Consider the following 19907-nt stretch of genomic DNA (forward strand, 5'->3'; position numbering starts at 1 on the left):
TGTCTCACGGCCAGCTCACCTCCGTTTCTGCTAAAACCACCCAGGAAGTCAAAGCAAAACGCCCGAGCTAAGCCCCTTAGCAGCACTTCCTGCCACTAGCCTGCTAGGGCTCCTGCTGCCCTAAGGTCATACTCCTGCTCCTTCCTCCATCCACAGGGCCCTAACTTCCAAGCAAGTCTGTCCTTGACACCCTGCCCTTCTCAGAAACACCGTGATCTGGCCTTTGCCAGGGCTCTTCCCTCCGCGCCAACTCCCCACACTTCCAGATCACTCTTTGGTCTAATCCCACTTGTCCTTGGATTTCAGTATCAAAGTCATTTCTTCCACGAAGCCCTCCCAGACTCAGGGTGTTTCCTAGCAGCCCAGCCCCCGGGGGCCACCGAAACAATTACTGCGTAGCTGTTCAGTATCGTCTCCCCCACTAGATCGTCAGCTCCACTGGGCAGACACTGGGGCTATCCTGTCCCCCGAGGTGTCCCCAGTGCCCGACACACAAGAGGTTTCCCCATAAGTGTCTGTGGGTGATTGAACTAAAGTCAACACAGTACATCCATTCCAAAGCCATTTTTGTGCCAGGACATGTGATGGAATTAGAGAGACGAAAAAGTCCTCTAAAATCTATCCTCAAAACTCTATTTTCTGGGCTAGGTCTCCCCAAGGATGCTGCCCTAACCTCCTGACTTTTGCACTCAGGGAAGCTTCACGGGCATTTAAAAAAAAAAAAAAGATAAGTCAGACCTGCCCCTTGGTCACCACTGTGTTTCCCCCTCCATTCTTACCTCTTCCTGCCACTCCTGCCTCCTCTCTGTTCCTCACACTTCTCACCTCATTCTACCTCAGGGCCTTTGCACTTCCGGCAGCCCCCACCGCTCTTTCCTTGTCCTGCCTCACATCCCAGCTCAACTAATCACGGCCTCTACACAGAAGGCATCTCCTGCCCCCAGTCCTGCCCTGTGACTATCTTATCACCCTGGGTTTCTTTTTTAATTTTTTTTAAAATGTTTTATTTATTTCTAGGAGAGAGAGAGAGACAGCGTGAGCAGGGGAGGGTCAGAGAGAGAGGGAGTCACAGACTGAAACAGGCTCCAGGCTCTGAGCTGGCAGTCAGCACAGAGCCCGACAAAGGGCTCGAACCCAAGAACCATGAGATAATGACCTAAGCGAAAGTCGGACGCTTAACTGGCTAAGCCACCCAAGCACTCTTTTTTAATTTTGTAAGTTTCTTTATTTTGAGGGAGAGACACAGAGAGCAGATCTGGGGGGGAGGGGCAGAGAGGGAGGGAGAGAGAATTCCAAGCAGTCTTTGCACTGTCAACACAGAGCCCAAACCGACTGAACTCACAAAAGGAGAGTTCGTGACTTGAGCCGAAAACTTCCTTTCAATGATGCTTAACAGTCTGAACCACTCAGGCGCCCCACCCTGGTTTTCTTTGCTGTCTATAATCACTCAGTAATTGTCTTCCTGACGGAGCCTAGGGTGAGGTGACCTGAAGGCAGGCCTGGTCAGGCCTGGTTCCCGCTGTTTCTAGGGCTGTGTGGAGAGCACGGTGCACAGAAGGGGCCCCGTGATTCCTCCCAGGGTCTCATGGGAAAAATACCCTGAAGAAGAACTTGACATTCATCTGGGGCAACTTCCCTGTTTCCTTCCTGGGTGCAGATCCAGCCCAGTTCCCTTTCCTGGGTGCAGAATTAGTTCTGCTGGTCACCCCACCCAGATATGCTACAGATGGGTAAACTGAGGCCCTAGGAGCTGGGGCATTTCCAGGGCTCCATGGTGAGTGAATCGGGAGCCTGCTGAGAAGCTCTCTGTGACGGGGGCCCTTCTCTGCGCTTGTCGCTCCTTCCTTTAGGTCTAGGGTCTCCAGCAGTCTGAGGAGGGCCGCTGTTGTGCAGGCTTCTGGAACTTTCCGCCCCTCCCTGGCTGGGCCCTCTTGCCTCTCCGTCCCCATCCCCCACATGGCCATGACTTTCAGTAAGTGACAGCAGCTCAGGAAGCCGAGGGGCCCACACAGGAAGGAGCCCAGTGGGACTTTCCTCCTGCTGCCTCCCGCTCTGCCTGCAGTCCTTGGCCCAGGGTCCCCTGCTGCCAGGTAAGAGCTGGCAGAGCCACACGGCTCTGGGGTGGGGGCAAGGGGGGAGTGTGTGAGTGGCTGTGGCTAGGGACAAAGGCAAGGCCTGTGAGGAAAGCCGCCAGACAGAGGCGGGCTGGGGGGGCTGGCTCTGTGGCTTCTGATACAGCTCTCTCCTCTCTGGGCCTCAGCTTTGTTTGGCATAAAATGACACCCCAAATTCCCAGCTCTCTCGACCTGAATGAATCACTGTGCCGTGAGCCTGGAGTTCATGGGTCCTGAGGGATGGGGGGGGGGGGACAGTTCCCAGCCTCCACTCTCCCAGGCCCCAGGCCAGAGCATAGGGTGACCAACCAACTGCGGGGGGCGGGGCGGGGGGACATGGGCCTTTTGGAGTTAAAATAAGGGCATTTTTCAGGGTCCTGAGCACCACCTCTGGCTTTTTCTTTTTTTTAACCTTCAAGATTTAAAATGTATATATATATATATCTTTAAGATTTCTTTGAAACAGAAGATACACGACGTGATTCTGTTTACAGGAAAGTGCCAAGACCATGATGAAGTGCGCTGTTAGAACTAGGAAGCGATCACCTCTGTGGGGAGTGACTGGGGCCCCAGGGCTCCCGGGCCTGGGAATGTCCGGATTCCAGGTCTGGGAGCTGGAGACCCTGAGGTGTTCCTCGGGGAAAGATCTCTCCCCCTCGGGCCCTCCCTCCCCCACAGGAACCGCTAAACCACCCTGCCCTGGGACCTTCCTGTCTGGTTTAGCTGACTCTGGTTAAGGGCTCCCTGGCATGCTGCCAAGGATGATACCAGTTAGTGAGAATTAAAAATGTTGTTACTTGGGGTCTCAGCTCAGCAAATCAAGGCAGGTGGGGAGTCAGCCCATTTCATAGCTGAGAACGTAGAGTCTAGCAATAAGAGCCCTGGCAAGGTCACAAAGCTTGGATAGGGTGGGGTTGGGATTTGAACCCAGTGCCTAGGGTCTTCGCCTATTCCAGCTCTAGGCTTATACGCTGGGTGTATTAAAACCTCATTAATGCTGCCCCCCACCCCATCTCCTACTATTATTCTGGAACATAGTTTTTTTTCTTTTATTCTTTTTTTTTTTTTTTTTTTTTTACCCAATACTCTCTTTGTGTCTCCTTTATTCGGGTCAATAATGTAAATGGATCTTGTCCATCTATTCCCCTTTCCCCACAGGGCTCAAAGCCCAGCCATTTGCTCTGCCTAACCAGGGGTCCTGAGCTCTGGGAATAAGGGATGAGGGGCAGTTGCCTCCCAGGCCCATTCCAGGGAGGAATAGTGGGAGTGATAAAAGGGACAGAGATGTGGCCATGGCGGGCAGGCAAGACAGAGGTCGCTATTGACCAAGTCACCAGTCTGGGTCTGATGCATGCCAGAAAGCATTGCATCAGATGCAAACTTTTCCAGCCCCAGCCCCAGAAGTGCTTGGGTCTCCTAGATCCATAGGAAGTGATGGTCTGCTCCTCTCCCTTTATTTATTTTTTTTTAAATTTTTTAAATGTTTTATTTATTTCTAGGAGAGAGATAGAGACAGCATGAGCAGGGGAGGGTCAGAGAGAGAGGGAATCACAGACTCTGAAACAGGCTCCAGGCTCTGAGCTGGCTGTCAGCACAGAGCCCGACGCGGGGCTCGAACCCACGAACCGTGAGATCATGACCCAAGGGAAAGTCGGACGCTTAACCGACTAAGCCACCCAGGCGCCCCTACTCCTCTCCCTTTAAATCTGCATATGCACAAACCAGTATCCATCAGTTTCCTGGTCAGCAAATCTGTACATCTGTGATTGATTGCTCATGCCTGCCTGGGGCAGGGACTTGGCCGTAGGGTATATGTGGAGACTCTAGATTGACTGGAGATGTCTGCCCTGGACACTGACAAGAAGTCAGACATATTATGTGTGTCAACTATGCTAAATAATAATAATAATAATAATAATAATAATAATAATTCATAGGGTGTAGAGTATCTTCCAGCCCCCAGCATAGCCCTTAGCTGGGGATCTATGACCCCTCACCCACCTTGCTCACTCAGCTCCCCACCTCTCTTTCTCCCCCGCTGTCTTTCTTGTTCTCTCTTGTGTGTCTCTGTTTCTCTCTCTCTTTCACCAGCTTCAACCCTACCTCACCCAGCAGCATCTCTGTCTCCCCCACACCCCAAGAAGTCTGTCGTCTTGTTCCCTCCGGTCAGAACTGAGTGGCTGCCTCTCTCTGTGTCCTGACAGGCTACACCTATGGCGCCTCCCAGTGAGGAGACGCCCCTGATCCCTCAGCGTTCCTGCAGCCTCTCGTCTTCAGAGGCTGGTGCCCTGCACGTGCTGCTGCCCCCTCGGGGCCCCGGACCCCCACAGCGCCTATCCTTCTCCTTTGGGGACCATTCAGCTGAAGAGCTATGTGTCTGGGCTGCTAAGGCCAGTGGTGAGTAGGTCCTTAGAAGGGGGGCCCAAACAGAGAGACAGATTGGGAGCTGGGATAGCTGCCACGTGGAGTCAGCCTTGGAGCTGGGGCTTTGAGGGATGAGTAAGAGCTTGGAAATGGAGGAAGGCGCACAGGGAAGGGCTATGCAAAGACTCAGAGGCACCTGAGGGGAAAAAGTGGGTCCTGCCTTGAGGCAAAGTGTACAGTGGAAGGAGACACTCTGGGGAGAGGGGCAGGCAGGAGGTTGGGTGTGCATTCTCTCCTAAGGGCAATAGGGAGCTCTGGAGTGTGTGTGGGCAGGGGTGGGACACAGTGTTGGAGCTGCAGGTGGGAAAGAGCCCTGTAGGGCTGCATGGGGTTGTGTAACCATGCCAGTCCTGCAGGGGATAGAGGGGGAAACAGGAGGGTGCTGATGGGGGGCATCCCCTCAGGCATCCTGCCCGTGTACCACTCCCTCTTTGCTCTGGCCACGGAGGATCTGTCCTACTGGTACCCCCCGAGCCACATCTTCTCCGCGGAGGATGCAGGCACCCAAGTCCTGGTCTACAGGCTCCGGTAGGAAACACGTCACCCCAACCCCCGCAAGGGTGGGTTAAATCACTAAGAGGGGGTGCCTTTTGTTGAGGGTATAGGGAGTTTGTTGTTGTTTATGTTTACTTATTTATTTTGAAAGAGAGAGAGTATAAGCAGGGAAGGGGCCGAGAGAGGGAGAGAGAGAGAATCCCAAGCATGCTCTGTGCTGTCAGCGCAAGGCTCAGTGCAAGACTCCATCTCATGAACTGTGAGATCACGACCTGAGCCGAAATCAGGGCCACTCAGGTCCCCCAAGAGCATGAGGTGTTTAAAGCAACAGTGATCAGGGGCGCCCGGGGGGGCTCAGTCAGTTAAGTGTCCGTCTTCGGCTCAGGCAACGGTCTCATGGCTAGTGAGTTCGAGCTCCACGTCGGGCTCTGTGCTGACAACTCAGAGCCTGGAACCCGCTTTGGATTCTGCGTCTCCGTCTTTCTCTGTCCCTTCCCTGCTTATGCTTTGTCTCTTTTTCCTTCAAAAATAAAGAAACATTTAAAAAAGAAAAAAAGAAAACAACAGTGACCCTACTACCTTGTCATCTCCCTGCACTTCCTGGTGAGTGCCCCAGGGAGGATGTGATCACTGCTCATTTCACAGACGAAGAACTGAGGCCAGGGAGTGTGAGTGGCTTGCCCAAGGGCATATGGCAAGTCGATGGCATGACCTGGGTTCTGAGGTCTTGGCACAGTCCTCTACCTCTCGATACTCCTACTCTAGGCGTCTCTCCTTCCCCAACAGCTTTTACTTCCCCAACTGGTTTGGGTTGGAGAAGTGCCACCGCTTCGGGCTACGGAAGGACCTCGCCAGTGCCATCCTTGACCTGCCCGTCCTGGAGCACCTCTTTGCCCAGGTAGGGATCTGCGTGGGGCTCAGCCCAGGGGTGGGGTCCCCGGGGCAACGTCAAGGGTCCTGGGTGGGTGGCTTTGGCTGACTCTCTCTGAAGCAGCCCAGGGGTGGGAGTCAGCCCAAGGGTGGGGGTCCGTAGGGCAACATCAGGGCTCACAGTTGGGCTGTGACCGGTCCCCTCAGCACCGAAATGACCTGGTGAGCGGCCGCCTCGCCGTGGGCCTCAGTCTCAAGGAGCAGGGTGAATATCTCAGCCTGGCGGTGCTGGACCTGGCTCGGATGGCCCGGGAGCAGGCCCGGCAGCCTGAGGAGCTGCTGAAGACGGTCAGGTGAGGGCTTCCGGACTATGGTACCCAGCCTCTACCTGGGAGTGAGAAAACGTGGGTCCATCAGCCCAGGCTGCCGTGAGGCTTCCCACCCACGGGTCTACAGTGTGTCCATGTGACTCGGGACCCCATCCACCCAGCCCCAGCCCCTACTGGGGCCCCAGTGCCCTGCCTCCTGCACACTGTGTGTGTCCTTGTCTTGAAGACACGAATGGCCTTCCCCACGCTGAGGTCCTTCCCTCACGTGTGTCCTTAAGAGTCTCCGTGTGTGCCTCGTGCCCCCCAGCTGAGGCCACTCTCCAGCCCCTCAACTAAAGTTGGATCTGCGTGCGTCCCTGTCCGTACCTGCGGAGATCCCTCCCCACAGTGACCACTTGCTACCCCCACTCGTAGCTACAAGGTCTGCCTGCCCCCCGATCTGCGCGACCTGATCCAGGGCCTGAGCTTCGTGACGCGGAAGCGCATCCGGAGGACTGTGCGCCGGGCCCTGCGCCGCGTGACCGCCTGCCAGGCTGACAGGCACTCGCTCATGGCCAAGTACATCATGGACCTGGAGAGGCTGGACCCGGCCAGGGCCGCCGAGACCTTCCTCGTGAGCCTCCCCGGGGCTGCTGGTGGTCAGGATGCTCCGGGGCTGCTCCGAGTGGCTGGTGACAGCGGCATCCACTGGAGTCCAGGAGGAGATGAGGTGTGGGCGGCTGATGGGCAGGACCAACGGCAGGGGCGGAGCCTAGGAAGGAGGGGCAGGAGGGTGGGCGTGGCTAAGGCGGGGAGAGACTGGGGGAGCTCGGAGAGGGGCCCGCTGAGAGAGGTGGGGCTGAGCGAGTGGGCGGGAATAAAATGGGCGGGGCTTTAGGGGGCGGGGACTGGTTGGGTGCGCCAGGATCGGGGCGGGGCTAACTTGAGTCAGGGGGAGGAGTCAAGACTAAGAGAGGGGGCGGGGTCCCCGGCTGGACCAAGCCTGGAAGATGGGGGTGTGGAGCTAAAAGGGGGCGCAGGGAGGGAACCGGCCGACAGAGGGAGATGAGGTTTAGCACAGGTGGGGTGGGAGACTTTGGGGATGGGCTGGAGAGGGTTTGAATGGGGTGTGATTGATAAAAGGGGTCTGGGCTTGGCAGGGGCGAGGTGGGAAGGGGCTGGGGCTGGGCAAGGCTGAGAGGGTCGGGGCTTATGGTGTGGGTTCGTGGGGTCCAGGCTTCCGAGACGGATTGGGGGCTCCGAGGGGAAAGGACCTCGCCCCCCAGCTTCAGCCCTCCCCCTCATTCCCAGGCCCTCCAGCCCTTCTGTGACTTTCCAGAAATTGTAGACATCAGCATCAAGCAGGCTCCTCGTGTTGGCCCGGCTGGGGAGCACCGCCTGGTCACCGTCACCAGGACAGACAACCAGATCCTGGTGGGTGGTGGACCCTCTCCTCTCCCCCCTTACCCCGACCGCGGGGACGCGGGCCGTGGCGTTCGGGTGCTGACGCGGATCCTCACAGGAGGCTGAGTTCCCGGGGCTGCCTGCGGCCTTGTCCTTCGTGGCGCTCGTGGACGGCTACTTCCGGCTGACCTCCGACTCCAGGCACTTCTTCTGCAAGGAGGTTGCGCCGCCGCGGCTGCTGCAGGAGGTGGCTGAGCAGTGCCACGGTCCCATCACGTAAGGGGCCGCCCCGCATGCCCACCCTCCGCAGCTAGAACTCGATTGGAATCTTGGCCTCGCCCCTTCTCGGTGCCTCGGTGTCCTTCCCTCCTGGGAGCCTTGGACAAGCGGTCAAGGTGCATGGCTGGCGCTCAGTGAGGCTAGGGTCTCCTTTCTGCTGTCCAGGACAGGGACTTGCGTCTCTCTGATTCCTCAGGGCCCGGGGCCCAATTCCTGAGGATAGATAGCACCAGGCTCCACCTGTAGCCTCACCTTTAATCCACTAGTAGAAGCTCCAACTTTTGGTTCATGTTATACATAGGAAGGAGACAGGGAATGTTAGCTGGTAATGGTCCCAGGGCTTCAGAGGGACCAGATTAGAACCGAAGTCTCACCTGGTTTCTCTGTCTCCATCTCTCTGTCTCTCTGTCTTTCCCTCCCACCTTTCTCCACAGCTTGGATTTTGCCATCAACAAGCTCAAGACTGGAGGTTCCCTTCCCGGCTCCTATGTTCTCCGCCGCAGCCCCCAGGATTTCGACAGCTTCCTCCTCACTGTCTGTGTCCAGGTCGGTCCACCACGAGGAGCCAGGTGGGCAGGGAGGGCTTCCTGGAGGAAAAGACATTTAAGCTGAGACCTGAAAGAAGAGTCTGTATTTGCCCCTTGAAGAAAAGGAGGGGATAGGCATTCCCAGGGGAGGGAACAGCATATGCAAAGGCTTGGAGATTGGAGTGAGCCTGTGGTGCTCCAGGGAGATGGAGTGAGGGGGAGGGAGGGGTGCCCACTTTCACTCAGCAGCCACTCCTCCTTGCAGACTCCCCTGGGTCCTGATTACAAGGGCTGCCTCATCCGGTGCGACCCCATGGGAACCTTCTCCCTGGCTGGCCTTGGCCGTCCCCACAGCAGCCTTCGAGAGCTCTTGGCAGCCTGCTGGGATGGTGGGCTGCATGTGGACGGGGTCGCGCTGAACCTCACTTCCTGCTGCACCCCCAGACCCAAAGGTGAGCTCGCCCTCTCCCCTGAGCCAAGCATGCCATCCGGGCCCCTGCCTTGTGTGTGGCAAGTGACAGAGATTGCATGCCAACATGGGTTAGGGAAGAAGAGGTGATTTCTTGGCTTGTGGAATAAATGCTACTTTCAGGCACCACTAGGTCCAGACGCGGCTGGATCGGAGAGATTTCACTGGCGCAGAGTCTCTGTCCATCTCTTGCGTCTTCCTCTGGGTGAATTTCACTCTCAGACAAACCCCTTGGAGGGGACAGCTCGAGGCATATAGGCTCACCTGTTCATTGGTGACTCAGCTCCCCACTGGGGCTTTCTGAAGTCACCTTTCATTTTTTTCTATAAAAGCGTTTTCAATGTATTTTTGAGAGAGAGATAGAGCGCAAGTGGGGGGTGGGCGGGGAGGGGGCAGAGGAGCCAAAGCAGGCTCCACTCTGGATAGCACAGAGACTGATGAGGCTTGAACTCACGAACCATGTGATCATGACCTGAGCTGGAGTCAGACACTTAACCCACTGAAACACCCAGGTGGCCTCTGGAGTCTTCTTTCTTCCTTTTAAAAATATTTTTAATGTTTTATATATTTCTTTTTTTTTAAATATTTTTATTTATTTCTAGGAGAGAGAGAGAGAGAGACAGCGTGAGCAGGGGAGGGTCAGAGAGAGGGGGAGACACAGACTCTGAAACAGGCTCCAGGCTCCGAGCTGGCAGTCAGCACAGAGCCCAACGCGGGGCTTGAACCCACGAACTGCGAGATCATGACCTAAGCGAAAGTCGGACGCTTAACTGACTAAGCCACCCAGGCGCCCCTATTTATTTCTTTTTAAATTTTTTTTTAATGTTTTATTTACTTCTGAGAGAGAGAGAGAGAGGCAGCATGAGCAGGGGAGGGTTAGAGAGAGAGGGAGACACAGAATCCGAAACAGGCTCCAGGCTCTGAGCTGGCAGTCAGCACAGAGCCCGATGCGGGGCTTGAACCCATGAACCGCGAGATCATGACCTGAGCCGAAGTTGGACGCTTAACCGGCTGAACCACTCGGGCGCCCTGACCTTTGGTTTTCAACCCCTACCCCCTCCCCGTAGAAAAGTCCAACCTGATTGTGGTGCGGAGAGGTTGCAGCTCCCTCTCATCGTCCCTTGTCCAGCCCCAAGCCCAATGCCAGCTGAGTCAGATGACGTTTCACAAGATCCCTGCTGACAGCCTGGAGTGGGTGAGGGGCCCCCGGAAGTGGAGGCTGGGCCTGCATTCCATCCCATCTACACCTCTCCTGTGTGGCCTCAAGCACGTGACATAACCTCCTTGTGCCTCTGTCTTGTTATCTGTAAAATGGGGCTGGGATTCCACCGGGAGCCCCCTTACCAGCCTCTCCCATTGCCCCCTCGCTCTCCAGCATGAGAACCTGGGTCATGGGTCCTTCACCAAGATTTACCGAGGTTGTCGCCATGAGGCTGTGGACGGGGAGCCCAGGGAGACGGAGGTGCTACTCAAAGTGATGGATGCCAAGCACAAAAACTGCATGGAGGTAAGTGTGATGGGGACCAAGAGTTTGGGGTCAGGACGGGCTGGAGACAGTGTTGTGGATTCAGAGGAATTTAAATACACACAGGTCTTCAAACCACAGAACTGTCACTGCAGCATCTCCAAACCACGAAATACAGAAGGGTCAGGGGATTTAGATGCAAACCGAAAGAGGACACCAAACAGGAGAAAGAGCCAGTGCAAAGGTCCTGAGGCAGGATCGTGTCTGGCATAGTTGAGGAACAGTGAGGAGAGGCACCTGGCTGGCTCAGTTGGAAGAACATATGACTCTTGATCTTGGGGTCACAAGTTTGAGCCCCATACTGAATGTAGAGATTACTTAAACAAAACTGGAAAAAAAGAAAAAAGGAACAGTGAAGTGGCCAGTGGGATGGAGAGGAGTGAGCAAAGAGGAGGAGAGTGATGTAGATGGAAGCATCAGCAGGGACTGGGTCACCCAGGGAAGGCGTGAGCCCTCCTTGATCCCCAAATGTCATGCTTCTGTGTGAGAGGCCCGAGGTAGATTACAGTAGGAACTTCCAGCCCCCATCAGAAATCCATGATACAGAGTGCTGTGTATACCAGTGATGGACTCCAAGGTCAAAGGAGGCCCGTGACAAGCTCTGTTCCTGAGGCAGATTTGCGAGCAGCAAGTTTGGGGTCCCTGGTCTGACCCGGGGACGGGAGGAACCCATAGGCCTTCTCTCCCTTCTCCTCTCCCCAGTCATTTCTGGAAGCAGCGAGTTTGATGAGCCAAGTGTCATATCAGCATCTCGTGTTGCTTCATGGCGTGTGCATGGCTGGAGACAGTGAGAGCCGCCCTCGTCCCCATCCCTGCCCTTCCTCACCAAGACTGTCAAGAGTCGCATTAGCAATAAGCATCCGCAGCTGGCCCTGGCTGGGGTACCGCAGACCCCACGGTCCATCGCCCGGACCTCAGTTGTCACTCTTTGGGAAACAGCTCCAGGCTCCCACTGATACCCGCCCTCCCCAGGATTCTCTCAAGTCAGACAGGCCCGGGTTCCAAGCTCACTTGGCCCTGTACCCCCTCTGCAGCTTCGCAAGGGCCGTGTCACCTCTCCGAGCTCCCGTTCCATCAGATCAGTTCAGCAGCTGTTTATTGGGAGTCCAGCATGAGCCAGGAGCTGGGCACCTAGCAGGGAACATGACAGGCGGGACAGGGTGATAAATGTCCAGGTGTGATGGGGGCAGTGCCCTGGGGGTGGTCAGAGGCCACTTGCCCAGTTTGGAGGCTGGACAGTGATTCTGGGTCGGCCAACAGAAGGTCTAAGCAGAGGAGGCAAGGGTGAGTGGGGATTAGGGAAGAGGAGGAAGGGGGTTGTTCCAGGGAGAATATGCAAAGGGCTAGAAGTGAGGCATGGAGAGTGTTCAGTGCCTTCCAGGCATCTGGGCATAGTTCTCTTATGGGAAGTAAGGAAGAGGAGAGAGCTGAGTATGGATGGAGGGAACAGTCAGAACCGAGGGACCCCCGACGCAGCCCTGTCTCCCAGCCCCGCCCCTCCCTGCTGCCACCAGGTGTCATGGTGCAAGAATTTGTGCGTCTGGGAGCGCTGGATACATATCTGCGCAAGTCTGGCCACCTGGTGCCGGCCAGCTGGAAACTGCAGGTGATCAAACAGCTGGCCTATGCCCTCAACTATCTGGTGAGCGCCCTTCTGCCATTCACGGAATGGAGGGGGAATTGGGAATGGGCTCTGTGGTATGCATAGGAGTTTGGCAAGGAGGCAAGGGGAGGGCATTTTCGACTGAGGGAACAGCCTCAGAGGTGTAAGAGCAGGGGAAGGGAAGAACAGCTGGTCACTGGTGGATCTCGGGGGAGCAGGGAACAATGAGCCTGGGCAGGAGGAAGCCTCCCCAGAGAGGGAAGGCTTCCCAGAAGAGGGCTGGAGCTGAGCCTTGAAGGTTGACCAGTAGCTTATCAAGAGGAGGAAAGAAGGAGGGCACATCAGGCCAAGGGCATGGCCTGGAGAAAGGTCTGCTGCTTAGAAAGTGTGTTGCATGCCCTGGGGTGCATCAGGCAGTTTGGTTGGCAGCAGACCAGAGTAGGGATGTGGAAGAACTTCATAGCGAGAGTGAGCCTGAGAACCTCTGACTTTACCCTAAAGGCAATGGGGAGCCACAGCATGGATTTAACAAGGGGAGGGACACATGTCAGCATAGAAGGTGAGCTAGAGAAGGCAGGAGGGGCTGCCAGTAGTCTGGGGAGTGGTCTGAGCAGTAACGCATGGGCTTTGCAGAATGTGTGGTAGTTCTCCAGCCGGACCATTCATCCATCAAACCCTCCCTGGCATTTCTCTGTGTCTGGCCCCCCTTAGGAAGACAAAGGTCTCCCCCACGGCAATGTCTCAGCCCGGAAGGTGCTCTTGGCTCGGGAGGGGGCTGATGGGAACCTGCCCTTCATCAAGTTGAGTGACCCTGGCGTTAGCCCCACTGTGCTGAGCCTGGAGAGTAAGTGTGGAAGGGTGGAGGGTGGGGCCTCATGAGGCCAGGGAGCGGATCCCTGACCCCACCCCCTCTCCCCAGTGCTCACTGACAGGATCCCCTGGGTGGCCCCCGAGTGTCTCCAAGAGGCCCGGACACTTGGCTTGGAAGCTGACAAGTGGGGTTTTGGTGCCACGGTCTGGGAAGTGTTCAGCGGGATCCCGATGCCCATCAGTGCCCTGGATCCTGCCAAGGTCAGAGCACCAAAGTTGGCCTCTAGAGCCCCGCCTCCCCCGTTTGTCAAAAGGGTGGACGAGAGGCCCAGCTTGGGGAGGATGGGCTGGCCTGCAGGGGCCCCTCCTGAGGGTGCACTGGCCGCGACCAGCCACTCTTCCCACCCTCAGAAGCTCCAGTTTTATGAGGAACGGCAGCAACTTCCTGCCCCCAAGTGGATGGAGCTGGCCACACTGATCCAACAGTGCATGGTCTACGAGCCAGGCCAGAGGCCCTCATTCCGCGCCATCATCCGTGATCTGAACAGTCTCATCACCTCAGGTGGCCGCTGGGCGGGGCTGGGTGGGCGGGGCCGGCAGGTCGTGTTGGGCCCAGAGCAGGATACAGTGAGATTTGCATACAGAGCCTGCCCTGTGTGCTTGGCAAGGTTGGCGTGGTTGGTGACTGCAACAACCAACATGAGCCTCAACAGCTGCTGTAACAAACAGGCTTCCCCCCTCCCCCACCTCAACCGCCTCAGCTCTAGATTGAATGTGATGGTATTTACTTTTCATTCAATGAGAGTGTCAGGGGCAATAGGCACCTCGCCCTCTGCGGCTCTACCTTTCCCATGTTGGATCCTCTGCAGACAAGGGGGGGACTGTGGAGGGTCCCCATGCTAGGTTTCCATGGGCCAGGCCCGAAGGAGCACCCAGCCCTTCTCTACCATCAGCCTGAGCTTGTCCATGAGCCACGCCTCCCAGCAGTGGAGTCTGGGAAATGCCCTTCTGTCTCCGGAGTTGTGGGTATTTGCACAGCTTGCACAGAACCTAAGGGGCCCGCTTTCACCCAGCGGGCATCTCTTTCCAGCCCCCACAAAGTACCCTTGGGCTTGCAGTGGCCCTGCCATAATGCACAGAGAGGGTAAGCAGGTGGATGGAAATCCCACAGCAAGTTAGCTTAGGAGCGAGACCCAGGGCCTGATGTGCCGGTCACTTAACAACCTGTGCCCTGCAGATTATGAGCTCCTCTCAGACCCCACGCCTGGTGCCTTGGCGCCCCGTGACGGGCTGTGGAATGGCGCCCAGCTCTATGCGTGCCAGGACCCTACAATTTTTGAGGAGAGACATCTCAAGTACATCTCACAGCTGGGCAAGGTGAGGTGGGCCGGGCAGGGGGGGGCGCGGCGGGGGGAAGTACCCGTGCTCTCGGACACCAACCCCGCCGTCCCGCCAGGGCAACTTTGGCAGCGTGGAACTGTGCCGCTATGACCCAATGGGTGACAACACGGGCGCCCTGGTGGCTGTGAAGCAGCTTCAGCACAGCGGGCCAGACCAGCAGAGGGACTTCCAGCGGGAAATCCAGATCCTCAAAGCGCTCCACAGCGACTTCATCGTCAAGTACCGCGGCGTCAGCTATGGCCCGGGTGAGCCACCTCCTCCTCCCAAACGGTGCTCTTCAAATCGCACACCCTCATCCTCCCGCAGGACACTTTAGGGTGGTCTGGGACCCCCAGGCGGGGTGCCACCGACGCTCTCGTGTATCCAGTTTGGACCACGGGTTCGAATTCCAGTGCTATGGCTTAGCAGCTGGGAGGCCTTGGGCAGGCGATTTAATCCCTCTGAGCTTCCGTTTCCACACCTGAAAAATGGGTCCTTGTGAGGTTTAAGTGAAATCAGTGTACGTGGTAGAAAGTACACAAGAGCCGGGGGCAATCAATGATAAGTGTCATTGCTGCTGTTCCCATTTTAAAGAAAGCAATCCCGAGGCTGGGAGGGTCCCAGGGCCGTACTCCGTACGCGGAGGAAGAAGGTCCTGTGGTGACTCCTCCCTGCCGCCCCCCGCCCCCTTCACCTAGGCCGCCAGAGCCTGCGGCTGGTGATGGAGTACTTGCCCAGCGGCTGCCTGCGCGACTTCCTGCAGCGACACCGCGCGCGCCTCGACGCCAGCCGCCTGCTTCTCTACGCCTCGCAGATCTGCAAGGTGCGGGGCGGTGCCCGGGGAACCTGGGGCCTGAGGTGGCTAAGCCTGGGTGGGGGTCTGCGTGGAGTCGCGGGAGAAGGCTGAGGGTTGAAGTTCGGGTTCTAGGTCTGGTTGGAGGAGCTGTTGAGTCACGGCTGAGGTCGGGACTGGAGTGCAGGGTGGGTCCGGGGTTGAGTTTGGGGATGGATTCCGGGTCGGGCTTGGGGCCCCTGCGGCTTATGCTGGGGTCCGTACCTCATGGTCGCCTGCAGGGCATGGAGTACCTGGGCTCCCGCCGCTGCGTGCACCGCGACCTGGCGGCTCGTAACATCCTGGTGGAGAGCGAGACGCACGTCAAGATCGCCGACTTCGGCCTTGCCAAGCTGCTGCCACTCGACAAAGACTACTACGTGGTCCGCGAGCCCGGCCAGAGCCCCATCTTCTGGTGGGGATCCCGCCCTGGCCTGCGACTCCTCCCCACCACTCTGGCCCGCCGCGCGTTCCCACCTTGTGGCCCCGCCCTTGCCACAGTCCTGGCTCCTCCTCCTAGAGTACAGCCCCGCCCCCTCGGCGTGGGCCCCGCCCCTACCCCTACTGCCTTCGCCCTGCCGTGACTCCGCCCAGGCCGCCCACTTTTCCCCCTCCCCTGGCCTCTCCCCTGCTTTCACAGTCCTGGCCCCGCCCCTCCCACTGTCCCGGGCGCCCCCCAGGCCACCGCCTTCCTACCTGTGCGCAGTCCCTTCCCCACAGCCTGATCCCACCCGGCTCCGCCCCTCCGCACTGGCCCCTCCCCCTAGAGCCACGGCCCTCCCCCTGACCCCGCCCAGACCCTCCATGGGGTCCGTGAATGAATGAATACCCACTCCCCACACGCAGGGGAAACTGACCCCGGCGCAGGGACTGACCTTCTCATAGCCCCGCATCGACAACTGACGAGCTCCCCTCGCCCAGGGCTGTCCCCTTGCCCGTCCTCTGCCTCACTCTCGCACCCCAAGACCTCCTTGTCCCCCCTCCAGGTACGCCCCAGAGTCCCTCTCCGACAACATCTTCTCGCGCCAGTCTGACGTCTGGAGCTTCGGGGTCGTCCTGTACGAGCTTTTCACCTACGGCAGCAAGAATTGCAGCCCCTCGGCCGTGAGTCAGCGCCCCTGGATCCCCAGTCCCCTCCTCTCCCCCGTCGCGTCCTGGCCCGTCCTGGCCGTTTGCTCCGAGTCACCGGTCCCAGCGTTACCTAGGCCCCCTCTAATGGGGAGGACCTCTCTCCTATGGCCGACCCCTCCCCCTACCACTGGCAGCCCCCTCCCCCTCCATCACAGATGGCCCTTCCTCCTCCCTTACGGAGGGCCTCTCTCCCCACCGCGGGTGATTCCCTCCCTTCACTATGGCTGCCCCCTGCTCCCCCAACCCTCGCCCCCACCTCCTCCAACACGGATGGCTCCTCCCCCACTGCGGGTGCTCCTCTTTGGCCCCAGGAGTTTCTGCGGATGATGGGATGTGAGCGAGATGTCCCCGCCCTCTGCTGCCTCCTGGAGCTGCTGGCTGAGGGTCAGAGGCTGCCCGCGCCTGCTGCCTGCCCTGGTGAGGTGAGCGCTGGAGGGCCTGCCTCAGTTTCCCCCTCTAGATTTCCCTAAGCAAGCCAACCGGCCCCTTTGGTCTCCCCACCCACCGTTGTCTTTTGACGGAGAGCATACCCTGGGGCATGGAGCTGAAGGGGATTCTGGCTTCTGCTTTGCTGTTCTGCTGCTGTGTGTCAAGTCACAAATACTCTCAGGTCCTCAGTTTACCTGTCTCCAAAATGGGAATAACAATGCCTTATAAGGTGGGGGAGGATCAAACAGTTAACACTTCTCCAGTGCTCAGCTTAGAGTCTTGTACACAGTAGGCGCTCCATAAACATTAATGACTCTTACAGTTTATCATCACAACTTTGTGCAAGTGTCTGACATGAGGTTAGTCATTCATAAATTAATCTGCCCAGGCCCCAAATGTCTATTGAGTGCTGACTGTGTGCTGGGCTTTGTGCTGAGTGCCAGGGACCCAGGAGGGGACAGGACAGATACTACCCTGTCTTCTTAGTAACCAGCAGAGGCTAACAAGAACATTCTGGTGGTTATCAGTGTCTGGAAAGAGACAAACAGGGGGAAATGAGGGTGGGTGATTGTCCGGGAGGGCCTCTTAGAGAGGGTCATCCTGAAGGAAGAGGAGGAGCTCACCCATGGGGAAAGCTGGGAAAGGGCATTCTCAGTGGAGGACACAGCATGTGCAAAGGCCCTGAGGTAGGAATGAGTTTGGTGCATTCAAATAACGAGACGGGGGCAGATGTGGCTACTGGGTACAAGAGAGGAGGTGATAGAGGGAGACAGCAGAGGGGATGAGATTTTGTTCTAAGTTCTGTAGGGAGACATGGGAGGCTTTGGAGCAGAGGAGGGATGGAGTCGAATTTACATTGTAAAACTGTGAATAGGAGTCTCCTGTGACCCTGTTGTCTCCTCCTACCTCGTCAGGTTCATGAGCTCATGAAGCTGTGCTGGGCCCCGAACCCGCAAGACCGGCCAACATTCAGTGCCCTGGGCCCCCAGCTGGATGCACTGTGGAGCGGAAGCCGGGGATAGCGCAGCGTGTGAGACTCACGCCTTCCCCACTTGTCCGAAGGGAGAGCCCCGCGCACTTCATTTTTATCTCTCCCGCACGCACACCTCTGGGTTCTGGTCTTTGCGGACTGGCTGTGTGACCTCCGACAAGAAGTTGCCCATCTCTGGGCTTCCTGCTTCACAGAGATCCCCATGGGGCAATGACATTGCATGGGGAGTGGTACCCCTGGCTTGTGGGACAACGACAGTCTTGGGGCCTTAGGAACTGGAAAAGATTCAAGACAAATGCCTTGGGGGTGAGGTGCACCCCCCGGAATTGAGGAACCAAACTGAAGCCCCGCGCATCTTCCTCCCGTCTCAGGATTTGGTCCTGTCTTCCCGTCTCAGTGAAGACGGTGCATAGCTTTAAATACACGATCTCAGGCGTCTGTCCCCCTCCCTCCTTTGCTGGAGGAAGCCACAGACAAGAGCAGCTGCCCTGGCCCTGGTTGGAAACTTGCTTTTGGGGGCCAGGAGAGGGCTGGGGTCACAGTCCACCCTAACTGTACCAGAGCGTCTCAGGGCTTCATGTTTGCTCATTTGCACGCCGGGGCCCTTTCTGTCCTGACCAGAAGGTCACGCAGTTGATGACACTGGAGACTTACAGGAGCTCCACGGCAGTTAAGAGAAGGAAAGGTATTCTTGGCAGAGGGAACAGCATGGTGCGAGTGAGGAGGCTCAGAGTACAGAGGTGAAGAGCCCACGGTTCTGCCACTTATTTGCTGTGTGATGGCGGCCAAGGTGCCTCCCCTTTCTGGGGGTCAGTTTATCTCCTGTAGAATGGGCAGATTAATGGTGCTGGCCTCCAGCTGTGCAGTCAGCTTCTAGAGCCTCGTGAGAAGGCGTCTTGTGCAGGCTAAGGAACCCTCACGTCTTCTCGACTGCCTGCAGTCTTTTCTGCAACTTTTGCTCCCCTGGAAAACTCTTATTTATCTCTCAAAACCCCAGCTATGCCCTCCCTGCAGCCTTCCCTGCCGTGCCTCCACCACTTCTCACCGGCCCTGTGCTTCCCTCTGACACCGGGGCTGGGGAGTCTGTCCAGATCCAGACATGGATCTGGACAGAGCCTCCTCTGACTTGGAGGCTCCCTGGGGGCTGGGCTGTGGTGGGCACCAAGGGGACTCTGGGACTGTTTATTGAGTGAATAAAGTTCAGTGGAAAGACTGGCTTAGTTGCTGGACTCGGGTGGGGGGCGTTATGGGAGGGTGTAAGCTGGGGAGGAATGTGGTTAGGGCTGGGGATGGAGAGCTCCAGCTGGTGGCCTTGGCTCTGTCCTGAAAAGCTGATTACAGGCTCCTGGTGGGTGGAGAGAACAGGGTGCTCTGGGGGGAGTGTCAGAGGGCAAGGTTGGGTTGGGAGGGCTAGGCTGTGAGGAGGGGGTCTCACATCAGTGGGGGGCAAGCAAGTCTCTGTCAGGACTGCTGGATGATATGAAGAGTAGCAGAGAGAAAGACAGAGACAGAGACAGACTCAGAGAGACCAGGCAGGAGAGAGACAGTGTCTGTTTCTTTGTCTGTCTCGCCGGCTCTCTTAGCCTAGGGAAAGCCATTTGCTTTGGTGGAAGGTGCAAGGGGACTGTATTGGGCTCAGGTAAGACAGGGTTTTCAGGGGCGCCTGGGTGGCTCAGTGAATTAAGCATCTGACTTTGGCTCGGGTCATGATCTCATGGTTCGTGGGTTCGAGTCCCACGTTGGGCTCTGTGCTGACAGCTAGCTCAGAGCCTGGAGCCTGTTTCAGATTCTGTATCTCCCCCTCTGACCCTCCCCTGCTCATGCTGCCTCTCTCTCTCTCTCTCAGAAATAAACAAAACATTTAAAAAATTAAAGAAGAAGAAAGACACGGTTTTCAACCCAGGCCCTCTTTTGTCTCTGCTGTCGCTGGCCTCCTTGTAAAATGAGGTCATAAGTCCTCCTGGGCACCAGGCTGGCACCGAGCAGATGCCGGGCAAACATAGCCAGCTTCATTCTGGGCCCTCCAGTGCCCGCCCAGCCCAAGGAGACCCTGAAGTGGGAGAGACAAAGCCGGCCAACAGCCCCAGCCCCAGGCCCAGCCTCCTGTGACCATGGGCAAGTGTGGTGGGTCCCCTCTCTGAGCCTCAGTGTCCTTATTTATACAGTAATAAGGGGATGCCTGGGTGGCTCAGTCAGTATCTCACAGTACGTGGGTTTGAGCCCCATGTTGGGCTCTGTGCTGACAGCTCAGAGCCTGGAGCCTGCTTCGGATTCTGTGTCTCCCTCTCTCTCTGACCCTCTCCTGCTTGCACTCTG

At 57.3% G+C, this 19907-nt stretch overlaps 1 protein-coding gene across 1 annotated transcript; it reads left to right on the forward strand.

Moving 5' to 3' along the window:
- Positions 1-1692: 1692 nt before the first annotated feature.
- JAK3 (Janus kinase 3) lies at positions 1693-18804 on the forward strand. The gene is made up of 24 exons (XM_039243421.1): positions 1693-2090; positions 4319-4511; positions 4943-5066; positions 5820-5931; positions 6111-6256; positions 6647-6941; positions 7523-7645; positions 7734-7891; positions 8329-8440; positions 8687-8873; positions 9958-10085; positions 10266-10397; positions 11118-11202; positions 11930-12057; positions 12730-12862; positions 12938-13089; positions 13240-13390; positions 14066-14205; positions 14285-14474; positions 14907-15031; positions 15283-15455; positions 16027-16144; positions 16483-16593; positions 17515-18804. Exons 2-24 carry the CDS (start codon positions 4328-4330, stop codon positions 17620-17622), a joined length of 3315 nt encoding a protein of 1104 aa, XP_039099352.1. The 5' UTR covers positions 1693-2090; positions 4319-4327; the 3' UTR covers positions 17623-18804.
- Positions 18805-19907: the final 1103 nt, after the last annotated feature.

Source organism: Hyaena hyaena, unplaced genomic scaffold (assembly GCF_003009895.1).
Source record: "Hyaena hyaena isolate Hyena2069 unplaced genomic scaffold, ASM300989v1 scaffold_227, whole genome shotgun sequence".
NCBI classification, from domain to species: Eukaryota; Metazoa; Chordata; class Mammalia; order Carnivora; family Hyaenidae; genus Hyaena; species Hyaena hyaena.